This window comes from Doryrhamphus excisus, linkage group LG20 (genome assembly GCF_037039965.1).
Source record: "Doryrhamphus excisus strain RoL-2023G ecotype Guam linkage group LG20, RoL_Dexc_Guam_v1.1, whole genome shotgun sequence".
NCBI lineage: Eukaryota > Metazoa > Chordata > Actinopteri > Syngnathiformes > Syngnathidae > Doryrhamphus > Doryrhamphus excisus.
Genome location: NC_136376.1, coordinates 7874236 through 7886979, shown reverse-complemented (window position 1 = coordinate 7886979; position 12744 = coordinate 7874236). Strand labels below are relative to the sequence as shown.

Below are 12744 nucleotides of genomic sequence, written 5' to 3'. Positions count from 1 at the left end.
GGAAGATTCACAACAGTTCCATGTTTTCGCCATTTATAGATAATGGCTCTGGCTGTGGTTTGCTGGAGTCCCAAAAATTTTGAAAACTTTTTTTTATATTTAAGTGTGACAAACATGCAAAAAAGAACTCTGTAAGAGGGCAAACACTTTTTCACATCACAATAATTGCCTTGTTTTCTTAAAAAAAAAAAAAATGCTGAAAAAGTCAAATTGTCTTATATTGTCTTGAGATTTATACATACAATCGGATATTGAGACAATAAAAAGACTATCCTTTTTGTTTAGTCTTTTCTCATCCAGGCCAATGACTGAGCCCGCTCAAGGAAAAAACAAAACATAAAACGTTTTCAAAGTGTCACAAGTGCTCATGACACTGAACTGTAATGTTCAGCCATATAAAAAAAAACAATAAAATGTGATGTTATGCTTGTCAAACACTCTGTCACGTTTTAGAATGACCTGACAAGCTGCCATCAGTGCCGGCTCATCAAGTAATAGACTCTGCCCTGTCAGTGTTTCACCTCTTGACCATGGATGGTTTTGTTTGTTTGGTGACATCACTGGTTCAGTGAATGGAGAATGTTTTGCTTCAGTTGTGTCAACCGCAGATTCACCTGCTGCAGAGAAAATGACCTATTTTTTAACCCACACTGTCAAATCAGGGTCATATTTTGGATTGGAAATACTTATGTTTATTTGTTTGTTATTAGCTTGTATTGCCAGTACTTATCCACCTGGTTACAGTGCCTTTGAGGGTCCGTGACCGACATCCAATATTGTTCCTGCTCTTAAGCAGACATCAAACAAAAACATGCAACAAACAGCTAAAATTATAATTTTTTTTATTACAACAAATAAAACTAGAGCTTCACAGTTTGTCTCTACCAAATGTGAAGGTTCTGTGAATATGGCTGAAAACAACCACAACATGAGAGTGATTTTCTTGCTAGAAATGACAGTGCAAGTGAAAGCAGCAACACAGTAAAAATATTGCTATTTTTGTAAAACACACATTTTTTGGCACCATTTTGAAATAATTATGATAGTTTCTACAATAAACAGAGCAGTGTTGATAGAAACAGTAAATATTTATGTTATTAAATATATCTAACACATTGTCCATCCATCCATCCAATCATATTCTATCCCAAATGTGTACACAAACAAAAATAATTAAATTTAGCCAGGCTATGAATACCTTAATACCTTTCTGGGTAGGGGCCACATACTAAAAAATGAAAGGGCCGCTTTGATATTTTGTAAAGCACCGTCATATACAGTAGATATAATAAAAAAAATGTATCTTTGCAATTTTGTGATATAGGTTGTCTTAATATTTCAACTTGTTTGCATACTTCCAGAAATTGTCCTCTTGTAATATTCTGACTCCCATATTGTTTTTACTTAATTTTCATATTATGTGTTTTTCCGTGGCCACACAGCTAGGAGACCTGAGTTCAATTCCACCCTCTGCCATGTGGAGTTTGCATGTTCTCCCTGTGCATGCGTGGGTTTTCTCCGGGTACTCCGGTTTCCTCCCACATTCCAAAAACATGCTAGGTTAATTGGTGACTCCAAACTGTCCATAGGTATGAATGAGAGTGTGAATGGTTGTTTGTCTATATGTGCCCTGTGATTGGCTGCCAACCAGTCCAGGGTGTACCCCGTCTCTCACCTGAAGACAGCTGGGATAGGCTCCAGCATGCCCGCAACCCTCGTAAGGATAAGTGGTAGAAAATGAATGAATGAATGAATGAATGACTGTTTTTCCCTTAGCTAATTTACAAAAAAAATCCAACTTTATTTTGTTGATTTCTCATTATATTTCATTATCTCATATATTTCATTATATGTATGCTATTATTTTCTGTTCTTTTTTTTTGTTCATTTACTTGTTAAATCCTATTTTTCGAATGAGCCGTGGGCTGCACTTTGGACACGGTATGTCAAAGACTGACCGAAAGATGCTTACCACATATCTATGCCAACTGTATAATGCCAACTTGCTCTGGACTTACCATTACAATAAAAGACGGTCACCACCTTTGAGGTATCATTGAGTTATCAGTCACAACAGTGTGGTTTTCATTCACAGGGTATTTCTGGCTATGGCATTAAAAGTGCGCACTTTGCTCACATCTGCCACCTTCAGGCTGTACTCAGACGCTGACAGAGAAGCTCCCATTGTCACGCTATTGTTCCTGCACAAATAAAGGATACACCAAACCTTGTAGCGTTATGTATGTAGCACTGATAATTGACTATCATTACTGTTCCAGTCTAAAGTTTAGAGACCATTTCTCATGCTATTGAATAAGAAAGTGCATCCAAACCTGAATTTCATGGCAGAATCCCTGCTGGAGCGGGCAGAGCAGTGAAACTCTTGAGCTCCAGAGCCTTCTAAAATTCTTTGAAGGTTCCTCTCCGTGATCCCACCACCTGTATAAAATATATTCAATGTATACAAGTCATCTATACAACTTTACTTCCATAACAAACGAACGCTGACCTGGCATGATGATAATTCTGCCTTTAGCCTGGAGGGGGTTCAGAAAACAAACATTAAAATGTAAACTTGGAACATCAAGTTTATGCAATTCAGAATGTGAACAAATTTCTTCAGGGGATAAAATAGCTTAAAAAACATTACACTAACCATCAAAAGTGTGAAATGTACACTCAGGTATTTGTAGTGGTCAACTTCTTTTTACACTTGTATAGCAATGAATAGTGTTAAAATGCAACTTAAATAAATACCTGCACAGGTAGTAAAGGCTTTATAACATGGGTGTGCAAACTTTTTTTCCACAGAGGGCTGCATGAAAAGTCAAAGGAAGCGGGGTGCACTTATATATTTGTATATATTTTTTTATGTTTTGTAATGGTAATGGTTTTATTTCATTTGAACATGCATCAGATTACAATTGAGTGCATCGCATAATCAGTTCACAGTTCCACATGTCCAAAAGGAGTAGGAAGAAGCAAAGCTTATTAAATCCTACACCTCCATCTGGTACATTTACAATCAGTAACTGTTACATTTGTTCACTTCCTGCTTTCCTAATATAGTTAAAAAAAATTTTGGTCACGTACCAAAGTACGAGGTGATATGCCCATTAAAGTTTTGTAACAGTTAAAGAAGATCTACAGTATAATTAAAGACAAAGCTTAGTGTTGTTTAACAGTATCAACACTTACCTTGTGCCGTTAGCTCTGTTTTCCCATTTTTGCTGTTTTTTTTGTTGTTGTTTAATTGCATTTCTACCATGTGGTACGGCCCAGTAAAAAACAAGCTACTGGCTGCAAACAGCCCGCAGACCACACTTTGAACACCCTTGGTCTAAATAAGAATAAAGAAAAGTGTTCTACTAAGAACAATTTGTAACTCTAAGTGTGTAAACTAAGAAGTACAAAACAGTACATCATGTGTGGGCCATTAGTAGTCCATTATATTTTTAGACTTTAATACAGGCCAATTCATACAGTACATACCTGATCCACAAGGCGTTTAATGAGTGGGAGTCCCTCCAGAGCAGAGTTGTCACAGCCACTTGTCAACACACGCTGGAAACCTAATGACACTAGCGTTTCCAGGGCAACCGCTGCATCATGGACCATGTCAAAAGCTGACAAATACAGTACAATTGGGTGAATCAATATTTGAACATGAGTCTTTCTGTCCTTTTTAAACTCCTTTTAAACTTTTTTTTTTCAATTTAATCTTTACTAAAAATATGGTCTAAATAGTATTTTGAATTAAGTTTTGACAGTACCTCGATGGAAGGTCACAGGTAAAGGGCGAGCGGCAGCTACAGCAGAAAAAAAAGTGGAACAATACCATTGTGATGAGAATACTGTTTTGGTCATTGTAAGGTTTCAATAGCATACAACTGGACATATTTCTCATTACAAGTATTACCTAGAAACTCCATGCACAGTTCTGCATCCACCCTCCCATCCTCCGTCAGGACTCCCAGCACAAATCCATCTGCTCCATGGTTCTTCATCAACTCCATGTCTTTCCTCATCACTTCCACTTCCTGGTCGGAGTAAAGGAAATCTCCGCCACGAGGTCGGATCATCACATAAACTGGGATTTTCACATACTCTTTTACAACCTGCAGCAGGCCTGCAACAGAGTTAATAAGTAGGAGTACAATGTATAGGAGTGATTACACTTGATGTACTTTGTCCCCACAGTGGTACAAAATTTTGCATGCCAATGAGTAAAACTGGTAGTAAACTGGTGTAAAGTACGTGTAAACTGTGCAGGCATGAATGCTGGTTTACAAAGAATAAGTGATGTCTTCTCGTCAGCAATTCCCTCTTCCACAAAGTCAATTGACTCTTTTTTTTACAGTTTATTGCCTCCTAACTTCAAGAAAATATACATTTACATTTATTTTTGTTATTAGCTTCTTCTCTGGAGTTGAACAACTTGTATGTCCCATGCAAATAGGAATTAATGAAGCTATATGGGTGATCAAATAATGCCGCGACTGCTTCACGAATGTGGTCGTTTCGTACCAATGAGCACCATTTGCGGTTCACCATTTGCGTGCCACGTGAGTAATTGTGCGTAAACAGAACGCAAACAGTGCGCCATAAAAAAACAAACAAAGTAGAAATGAATGGCACGTTTTGCCACTGCAAATGGCGGGACAAAATGCTGAGGCAAAACGCCCGCAGAGCTTGCATGTTAATGTTCTCACCAACACTGGGAGTGAGTCCTCCTTCCAAAAGGCTACAGCACAGCTCCAGCCGACCCGCACCTGTCACAACAGAGATAAATCTCAGGTTGTTGTTTTTTTACATGAAAAATCAAGTTTGTCATTTCAATAATAATAGCTACTACAATGTAATGTGCTCAGACACTTTTTATTTTTATTTACAAGTAGAACTGTTATAATAACTGAGTGTATAATAGTATTACGTTTAGTTGTTTACAGTTACAATTGACAAAACTACACAACCGACCTCCTCGCTCCGCATTGACAGCAGACTCCACGGAGTCCACGCACACCTCCATTAAAAAAACATCTGCCATAATGACGACCTGGATAAACAAAGAGAATCAATATTATTTTTTGCCTCACATAATCGTGTTTTCATTCATACAACTACCTGTCAATGAGGCATTGTAATAGTTGACGTTTAGCTGTAAGTAGCTAACAAACACGGCTGTGGGGTAGCCACTTCCGGGGCGTTGATTTCTTTATACAAGGTTCAACGGGTGGACGGGCTAACATCAGCAGTACAAGTGTAGCCGCCCGTGCGGCATACGCTGTAAAGCAAAAGAAAGCCCACACGACTAAGAGTTCCGCTTTGAAAAAATGTGTAAAAATACGACAACTTTTTACAGTTATATCATCAATATGTATTTATTGTGGAATCACAAATATTTGAAAATACAAAAAAAGTTCGCCAACTATTTTGGTGACGTTGTGACGTCAGAGTTGAAAGTTCAAGCTAATGTTAAGAAACATGGTTGTGTAAACGCTGTGAGCAGAGCGTCACTGACAGCATCCTTAGTGGTGGACTTGTGCTACTTTTTTTATTAATATTAATAGCTTAATAAACAAACATGTTGCTAGCTTCGATAAGGACAACGATATTAAACGGTTGTAGACGAGCCGGAGGGGGAAATCGACACAGTAACGTAAGTGTGATACATCCAAGCTAACTAATAACCTAGCTAGGAAGACTGGGAAGAGTTTCGAATTCGATGTACAGAAGGTGTTATTAGTGACCTGAAGTATTATAAATTAGTCAATTAATTCGTCTCACTTGGAGCTTATTCATTATAACTGATTTGATAGTTTAGTTGCATTACTCAGCTGTCAAGTATGCATGCTAATGTCATATGACATTGCTGCAAGATCAATGGTTACACGTGCAAACCCTAACAGCCTCAGAATCACTGAACTGTAGTCCTGAAATATCTGGTCTTTGTTACTTTGCCAGGGTGCACAGTTACGATACTGGCTGGTGAGAAGGAGCCACAGCACCATCACAGCCGAGGCAGGAGCTTCATCCTCGCCGGCAGCAGCAGTCAGTGTCCCCAATGCATCCACAAACAGGATAGTAGGTCGCTGGTTACTAGGCTGTAGTGGCCTTGTGGTGGGTGCTGTTGTCCTTGGTGGCGTTACTAGGTAAATATCACAGTGCCTGTCATCCATGTGTGTCAAGTATCTGTGGTTGATTGATTGTATGTATATTTTTCATGAATCAGATTAACAGAATCCGGTCTTTCCATGGTGGACTGGCACCTGGTGAGAGAGATGAAACCCCCTCAGTCAGAGGCAGAATGGCAGGCGGAGTTCTCCAAGTACCAACAGTTTCCTGAATTCAAGATGTAAGATGGCGTTTGCTGTTCTTATTAAGCAGGTGCATTTAATTTTCCATGATGTTTGATTTGCAGACAACATGTTTTATGTTACGTTATAAGTAAATTTTCCGAAATAAATAATATAAATGATCAGGTTTGAGGGCTGCACGGCGGACGATTGGTTAGTGCGCAGAACTCATAGCTAGGAGACCCGAGTTCAGTTCCACCCTCGGCCATCTCTATGTGGAGTTTGCATGTTCTCCTCGTGCATGCGTGGGTTTTCTCCGGGTACTCCGGTTTCCTCCCACATTCCAAAAACATGCTAGGTTAATTGGCGACTCCAAATTGTCCATAGGTATGAATGTGAGTGTGAATGGTTGTTTGTCTATATGTGCCCTGTGAGTGGCTGGCGACCAGTCCAGGCTGTACGCCGCCTCTCGCCCGAAGACAGCTGGGATAGGCTCCAGCACCCCCGCCACCCTCGTGAGGATAAGCGGTAGAAAATAAATGAATGAATGAATCAGTTTTGAGTTTTCGTGTGACATTAAATCAGGCATTTCAGTATGTGGAATCAAACTATGGAATGGATTGAGTAAGACCCTCAAACAATGCACAATGATGAGCCAATTTAAGAAACAATACAAGCAGTTGATGTTTGCTAAATAAAAAAGGATGAAGAGTCTTGAACCAGTCATGATGTGCTATACATATCACTATATTGACACTTACTATGATACCGATTATTACCGATTGTATGGTCATATCACCTTGTACTTCGGTACGTGACAAAAAATAAAAAAACAAAACAAAAAAAACAACTTAAACTATATTAGCAAAGCAGGAAGTGAACAAATGTAACAGTTACTGATTGTAAAAGTACCAGATGGAGGGGTAGGATTTAATAAGCTTTGCTTCTTCCTACTCCTTTTGGACATGTGGAACTGTGAACTGATTATGTGATGCATTCAATTGTAATCTGATGCATGTTCAAATGAAATACCATTACTATTTGTAAACCTTTTGACTTTTACCGCATCGGGTTAAAATAATTGTTGACATGTTGATGAAAAAAGGTCCTTGCAGGTGATGTTTTGTAGCCCTGAATTTCTATCTCAATCTCACACAATACAAATGATGTGTCATCCTAGAATGAATCATGACATGACTCTGCCAGAGTTCAAGTTCATCTTCTACATGGAGTGGGGTCATCGTATGTGGGGCAGGCTGGTGGGACTGGCCTACATTCTCCCCACTGTGTACTTCTGGAGGAAAGGCTACTTCACTCGTTCCATGAAGGGGAAAGTGTTGGGTCTTTGTGGATTTGTCTTCTTCCAGGTGAAAAACATGGACGGTAATAAGTTGATGTACATTATGATAGAGCATCACAAGTATTTTGTGTGTTTTGTCAGGGTTTGTTGGGCTGGTACATGGTCAAAAGTGGTCTGGAGGAGAAGCCAGAGTCCCACGACATTCCGAGGGTCAGCCAGTATCGACTAAGTGCTCACCTTGGTTCTGCTTTACTCCTTTACTGTGCCAGCCTGTGGACCGGCCTCACGCTAATGCTGCCTGCACACAAGGTACTTCCTTACAGGTGTAATACTTCATCCACACGTATTCTGTCTTTTGATTGATTAATGGCTGTGCTTTATCTTATGAAGTTGGCAGAAACCAAACGTCTCATGCAGCTTCGGAGGTTTGCCAAAGGCGCGGGTGGGCTTGTCTTCCTCACAGCTCTTTCAGGTATTATGAAGTCAACATTGCATTGGTTTAGCCCCTAAACGTTTTATAGAATAACAGCATTCTGTATAAAAACGGGTTGAATGGAGTGAGCTTTTTTGTAAGTCATACAGTTGCTTTGTCTCTTTGGGGGGAGAAGGGTGGCCTAGCATGCTCACAGCGGAAGAGTGTAGCCGCGTGAGCAGCAATGCAAGGTGACATAATAGAACTAGTAGACGTAAGAGGGAAAAAGATGCAAGGTGAGCTCATCAACACGGATGAGCCAAAATGGTGAATTTGTTTGAAAAGTGGTGGACACAACTTATGAATCGCAAAATAAATTCTGCTCTTTAATACAGTTGAAAAGCCAGCATTTCAAGAAATGCTGCAAATGTCCGACAGTATGAAATGCCTGTGAGAAAAAAATACATGGCATAAATTGCAATTCCATAACTGACATTCATTCATTCATTCATTTTCTACCGCTTTTCCCTCACGAGGGTCGCGGGGGGGGTGCTGGAGCCTATCCCAGCTGTCTTCGGGCTAGAGGCGGGTACACCCTGGACCGGTCGCCAGCCAATCACAGGGCACATATAGACAAACAACTATTCACACTCACATTCATACCTATGGACAATTTGGAGTCGCCAATTAACCTAGCATGTTTTTGGAATGTGGGAGGAAACCGGAGTACCCGGAGAAAACCCACGCATGCATGGGGAGAACATGCAAACTCCACACAGAGATGGCCGAGGGTGGGATTGAACTCGAGTCTCCTAGCTGTGAGGTCTGCACGCTAACCACGCGTCCACCGTGCAGCCCTGGACACAACTTATGAATTGCAAAAGAAATTCTGCTCTTTAATACAGTTGAAAAGCCAGCATTTCAAGAAATGCTGCAAATGTCAGACAGCCTGTGAGAATGCAATTCCATAATTTTACAGAGCGAAAGATTACATATTAAAGGAAATATTGCTGATTTAGTATGATAATATTATTATATATTATAAGAGTGGTTTATTTGGTCTCAAAATATGCCGACAGTAATCGTTTAGTGTCAATTTGTAGGAAAATAAACATTTAAAAACGGCACCTGCATTGCCATTTTCTGAAAATCGTGACAATCTTATCTTGTCTTGTGGACTCAACTTGTGTATTGTTTCGTCTTGTGTCTTATGACACCCTTAATTTTAACTCTTAACTGTGTTTACATACATAGATGTCGTTATGTTTTGTTTTTTTTTTTGATGGCACAAATGTCTATGGGATCTCTTTTAAATGTAATTAGTGTTTACCATCAATAAGCTGAAACTATGTAATGGTAATTTAATGATTTACATGCACACCAGTACTTAACAAAAATATTTATTTCAGGTGCTTTCGTCGCTGGATTGGATGCCGGCCTGGTGTACAACTCGTTCCCTAAAATGGGAGAACGCTGGATTCCGGATGACCTTCTGGCCTTTTCTCCCACATTACAGAACTTCTTTGAAAACCCCACAACTGTTCAGTTTGACCACAGGATCTTGGTACGTCCATTTTTGAGTATGGTCTGGGACATGTTTGCCCGTCATTAGAGACTCCTATAGGACTCGAGTTTGTCAGAAGAGAACCCACGCCTCCGCTCATCAAGCCTATTTTTCTGTTGTTCTCCAGGCAATCACCTCTTTGACAGCCATCACTGGGCTCTATCTCTTCTCCAGAAGGATGGTGCTTCCTAGGAGAGCTAAGATAGCCATCAGCCTCCTAGCAGCAATGGCATACGGACAGGTAATTGTGCATATAAGAAGTTTGCTGCATGTAAACCAGGTCTTGAACTGTGTTCTGGTTCCTCAGGTTGCACTGGGAATCAGCACCTTGTTACTGTATGTGCCCACTCCGCTGGCAGCGACCCACCAGTCTGGATCTGTGGCGCTTCTCTCACTCGCCATTTGGGTTCTGGCCGAGCTCAGAAAAATGCCCAAATAATGTTTGCGGCCTCTCCAACCACATACTCACATTCATGTACCAGTGTGGACAGCCAATCTGGTTTCCGAACAAACTGCTCTATGTCCTGAGCCACTGCCGCAACGTAAATATGCAGCCTTTTTTTTTTTTAAATGCAAATTTCATTACTAAATTACTATGTCTACTACACTCTGCCTTCAAGCTGAGCTGGATTTTACTGTATAAAGGGTTTATTTAAGTTATGAACTAAATGTTGTTAAAATGGTGATGATACATTATGCAGAAAAATGTCCTTGTACGACTTTAATAAAATCATGTACAGTCAGTATGCATAGTAACTGATTTTATTATCTCTGTACAAAATATACATATTTTCATTATGTAATGTAACTAGTTAAGAGGCTCGCTAACAGAAGTCGGAACAACAGGTTAGTTGTCAGTACTCTAGACAGATTACATGCGGGGGAATAAAAGGGCCTGACTTGTGGGAGCTGAAAACTGGCGAGGAGCAATCAGATTTAAATAGAATAAAAATGGATTATTATGATTCTATCATGTTCTCACAGAAAGGAGTGGGAAGTGATTATTGCTGTCTACTTGTGTACAGTAATTCATTTAGGGTGGAAAAAAGCAAATTCTTCATGCACTTTGATGTAATCTCTTAACATTAAGTCTTGAAAAAAAATGAATGAGGTGAGGAAGAAGGTGTTCTGATTGGTCCTTGCCAATTTACAACACATTTATTTATTCCTATAATAGACAGGCCAAATGTTTCTTCTTTGGTGTAACAGAGAAAAAGAGAAAATAGGATTTTTAACATTACACACACACACACATACAATTACTTTAAAAAAAAAAAAATTGAATTACATTGTAAATTTAGCCTAAATCAGGGATTTTGAAAGTGTGACAGCAAACCAGCTGGGGCCTTTGCTACTTCACCCATTTGCATTTAATCTGTAAAGATAGTCAAACCTCCAAAGTCAAACATTTCAACAGTATATTCACATAGGAAATGAATGAATTTGTTCCAGACTCATAAATATACATTTTAACCGTCACACTAGTATAATAACAGGGTACGTTCTGTATGTAATAAAACTAAAATAAAGTAAAACTACTCACCGTTTGGATAAGTGGCATAGAAAATGGATGGCTGGATACTCACCATTTAAAAATGCCGGTACAGTAAAGCAGAAGGAATGTGGTTGCAGAGTAATATTGTCATCTAGTACCATTTCATAAGTATTGCTAAAATGAATGTGTTGTACAGCATAAAAAACTATTTCCTGATTTATATTTGTATTGTATTGGTAACATTGCACTGAGCAGCCGGACACTTGCTGTAGTTACATTTTTTGGTCTATGGTTATCATCACACATTTACATTTGGTAAAAGGAGAAATAAAACCTAAAGTGTCAAGTGATATGAGATATATTTTATTTTTCCGCTCCAAATTTGGGTTTTATGGCGTTTCACTTTGGAGGTTCCACTTTATTTTTCTCAAGCTGCTGCACCTCACACTCTGAAAACCTGCTAATTTGTTGCAAAGAAAAAGTTTTAGTTAAATTTTCATGTAAAAAATGTAAAACCTGCTATGACGACATGACTCTTGTGACCACAACAAGTTGACAAACAGCCTTGCTGTCTACTCCTGCTTATTGTAACGGCTAGAACGACTGGGACCGACTGTAATAGTTTGGAAGAATCAGAATCCTATGATGACAGAAAAAAGGGGAGGGGGGTGTTATTCCCAGTCTCATCTTCCATATGCATGATGAAGGTCATTCCTGTTGCACATGCACGCACACAAAGGGTGAGGCACCTGTGGATGACCGGGAAACAGCAGACGGACACGCAGACTTTGGAGCGCCTCGCTAAATAACGTTATAAGTGACATCATCATGCGATACTGAAATCAGTTCATGTTTGAGCCCCCCAATTGTCAGAAATGTCCTTCTCGTCGGCCGCAGCGTGCGTTTCACAGCAGTGCCACATGCACAAAGTCTGGATCGGATTCACATGGATCTAGAGGTCTTAGAGGCCCATCCGGAAGGGGAAGAAAATAAAAGAGGTGAATTGGGGGGCGGGGGGGCTTGTGCTCGTGTCTATGAGCCTGCTGCTTGCCTTCTTTTCCAGTGTTCCTCCACAGACGAGGAAGAGTCTTCCACTGTTGCTTCACCTGGGGCGGGGGATGGGTTGCTGTCGCTTCCCTCTCGCTTCCAATCCGGAGAAGGTCCACACGCACACACAAATACGCACACACTAACCCTGATACCTTCAACCCCCCCGCTTCCCGGGACCAGCACCCTCCCTGAGCCTCTTCTTTAGATGACATTGTCAAATAACTGCATGGACTGCATGATGTTCTCATCCTAGAGACATAGGACAGTTTGGGAAGAAGTCACTTAAAGTTCAACTGCAGTATCTAAACCAGGGGTCTCAAACACGCGGCCCCACGGGCCAAACGTGGCCCGCAGGACACTAGTTTGAGGCCCCCGCCTTGATATGAAAGTTTAATGTTAGTGCGGCCCGCGCAAGTTTGATATGGATGCTGTATGGTATCATGTACCCAGAAAAAAATATTACGTTTGATTAATGTTCATGTTAAAGGTTAAATAACTGTTAATAGTTATCCTCCCTATCCGTGTGGAAGTGGTAAGTTTTTGGCTATTTAAGTTTAAAGGAAATAACTTGAAGGCTACCGTTTAGGTTGCTAGCTCTCTAGTTTGCGAGTTAGCATGTGTCTCAAG

At 40.1% G+C, this 12744-nt stretch overlaps 3 protein-coding genes across 8 annotated transcripts in view; 1 reads left to right on the top strand and 2 right to left on the bottom strand.

Moving 5' to 3' along the window:
- Positions 1 to 2018: 2018 nt before the first annotated feature.
- On the bottom strand, positions 2019 to 5239 carry cutc (cutC copper transporter homolog (E. coli)). Its single transcript, XM_058059172.2, has 9 exons — positions 5125 to 5239; positions 4978 to 5056; positions 4713 to 4772; positions 3920 to 4129; positions 3774 to 3809; positions 3493 to 3626; positions 2510 to 2537; positions 2334 to 2439; positions 2019 to 2201 (listed from the first exon to the last, which is right to left on the bottom strand). Exons 2-9 carry the CDS (start codon positions 5045 to 5047, stop codon positions 2090 to 2092), a joined length of 756 nt encoding a protein of 251 aa, XP_057915155.2. The 5' UTR covers positions 5048 to 5056; positions 5125 to 5239; the 3' UTR covers positions 2019 to 2089.
- Positions 5240 to 5445: 206 nt separating this feature from the next.
- On the top strand, positions 5446 to 10542 carry cox15 (cytochrome c oxidase assembly factor COX15). The gene is made up of 9 exons (XM_058059162.2): positions 5446 to 5659; positions 5965 to 6152; positions 6233 to 6355; positions 7477 to 7663; positions 7738 to 7905; positions 7987 to 8068; positions 9418 to 9572; positions 9700 to 9813; positions 9880 to 10542. The coding sequence occupies exons 1-9, from the start codon at positions 5585 to 5587 to the stop codon at positions 10009 to 10011; spliced, it is 1224 nt and encodes a 407-aa protein (XP_057915145.2). The 5' UTR covers positions 5446 to 5584; the 3' UTR covers positions 10012 to 10542.
- The window catches only part of LOC131108260 (A-type potassium channel modulatory protein KCNIP2), a 141301-nt gene continuing 138859 nt past the window's right edge, over positions 10303 to 12744 (bottom strand). For 5 of the 6 annotated variants that reach the window (XM_078799413.1, XM_058059164.2, XM_058059169.2 and 2 more), the window contains one exon: positions 10304 to 12366. In XM_078799413.1, the coding sequence (XP_078655539.1) occupies positions 12319 to 12366 (48 nt within the window). In that variant the 3' untranslated portion in view covers positions 10304 to 12318. Of the gene's footprint in view, positions 12367 to 12744 lie in introns of all 6 variants that reach the window. The other variant, XM_058059165.2, reaches the window with a different exon arrangement.

What these genes read in the sequence shown, in the direction of transcription:
- cutc (XM_058059172.2), bottom strand. Translation starts at nt 5,047, where the DNA reads ATGGCAGATGTTTTTTTAATGGAGGTGTGCGTGGACTCCGTGGAGTCT. An exon ending in ACTGTGCATGGAGTTTCTAG is followed by an intron (nt 3,810 to 3,919) that starts GTAATACTTGTA and finishes TTTCTGCTGTAG; the next exon opens with CTGCCGCTCGCCCTTTACCT. An exon ending in TTAAACGCCTTGTGGATCAG is followed by an intron (nt 2,538 to 3,492) that starts GTATGTACTGTA and finishes AACCCCCTCCAG; the next exon opens with GCTAAAGGCAGAATTATCAT.
- cox15 (XM_058059162.2), top strand. Translation starts at nt 5,585, where the DNA reads ATGTTGCTAGCTTCGATAAGGACAACGATATTAAACGGTTGTAGACGA. An exon ending in AGTTTGACCACAGGATCTTG is followed by an intron (nt 9,573 to 9,699) that starts GTACGTCCATTT and finishes GTTGTTCTCCAG; the next exon opens with GCAATCACCTCTTTGACAGC. An exon ending in CAGCAATGGCATACGGACAG is followed by an intron (nt 9,814 to 9,879) that starts GTAATTGTGCAT and finishes CTGGTTCCTCAG; the next exon opens with GTTGCACTGGGAATCAGCAC.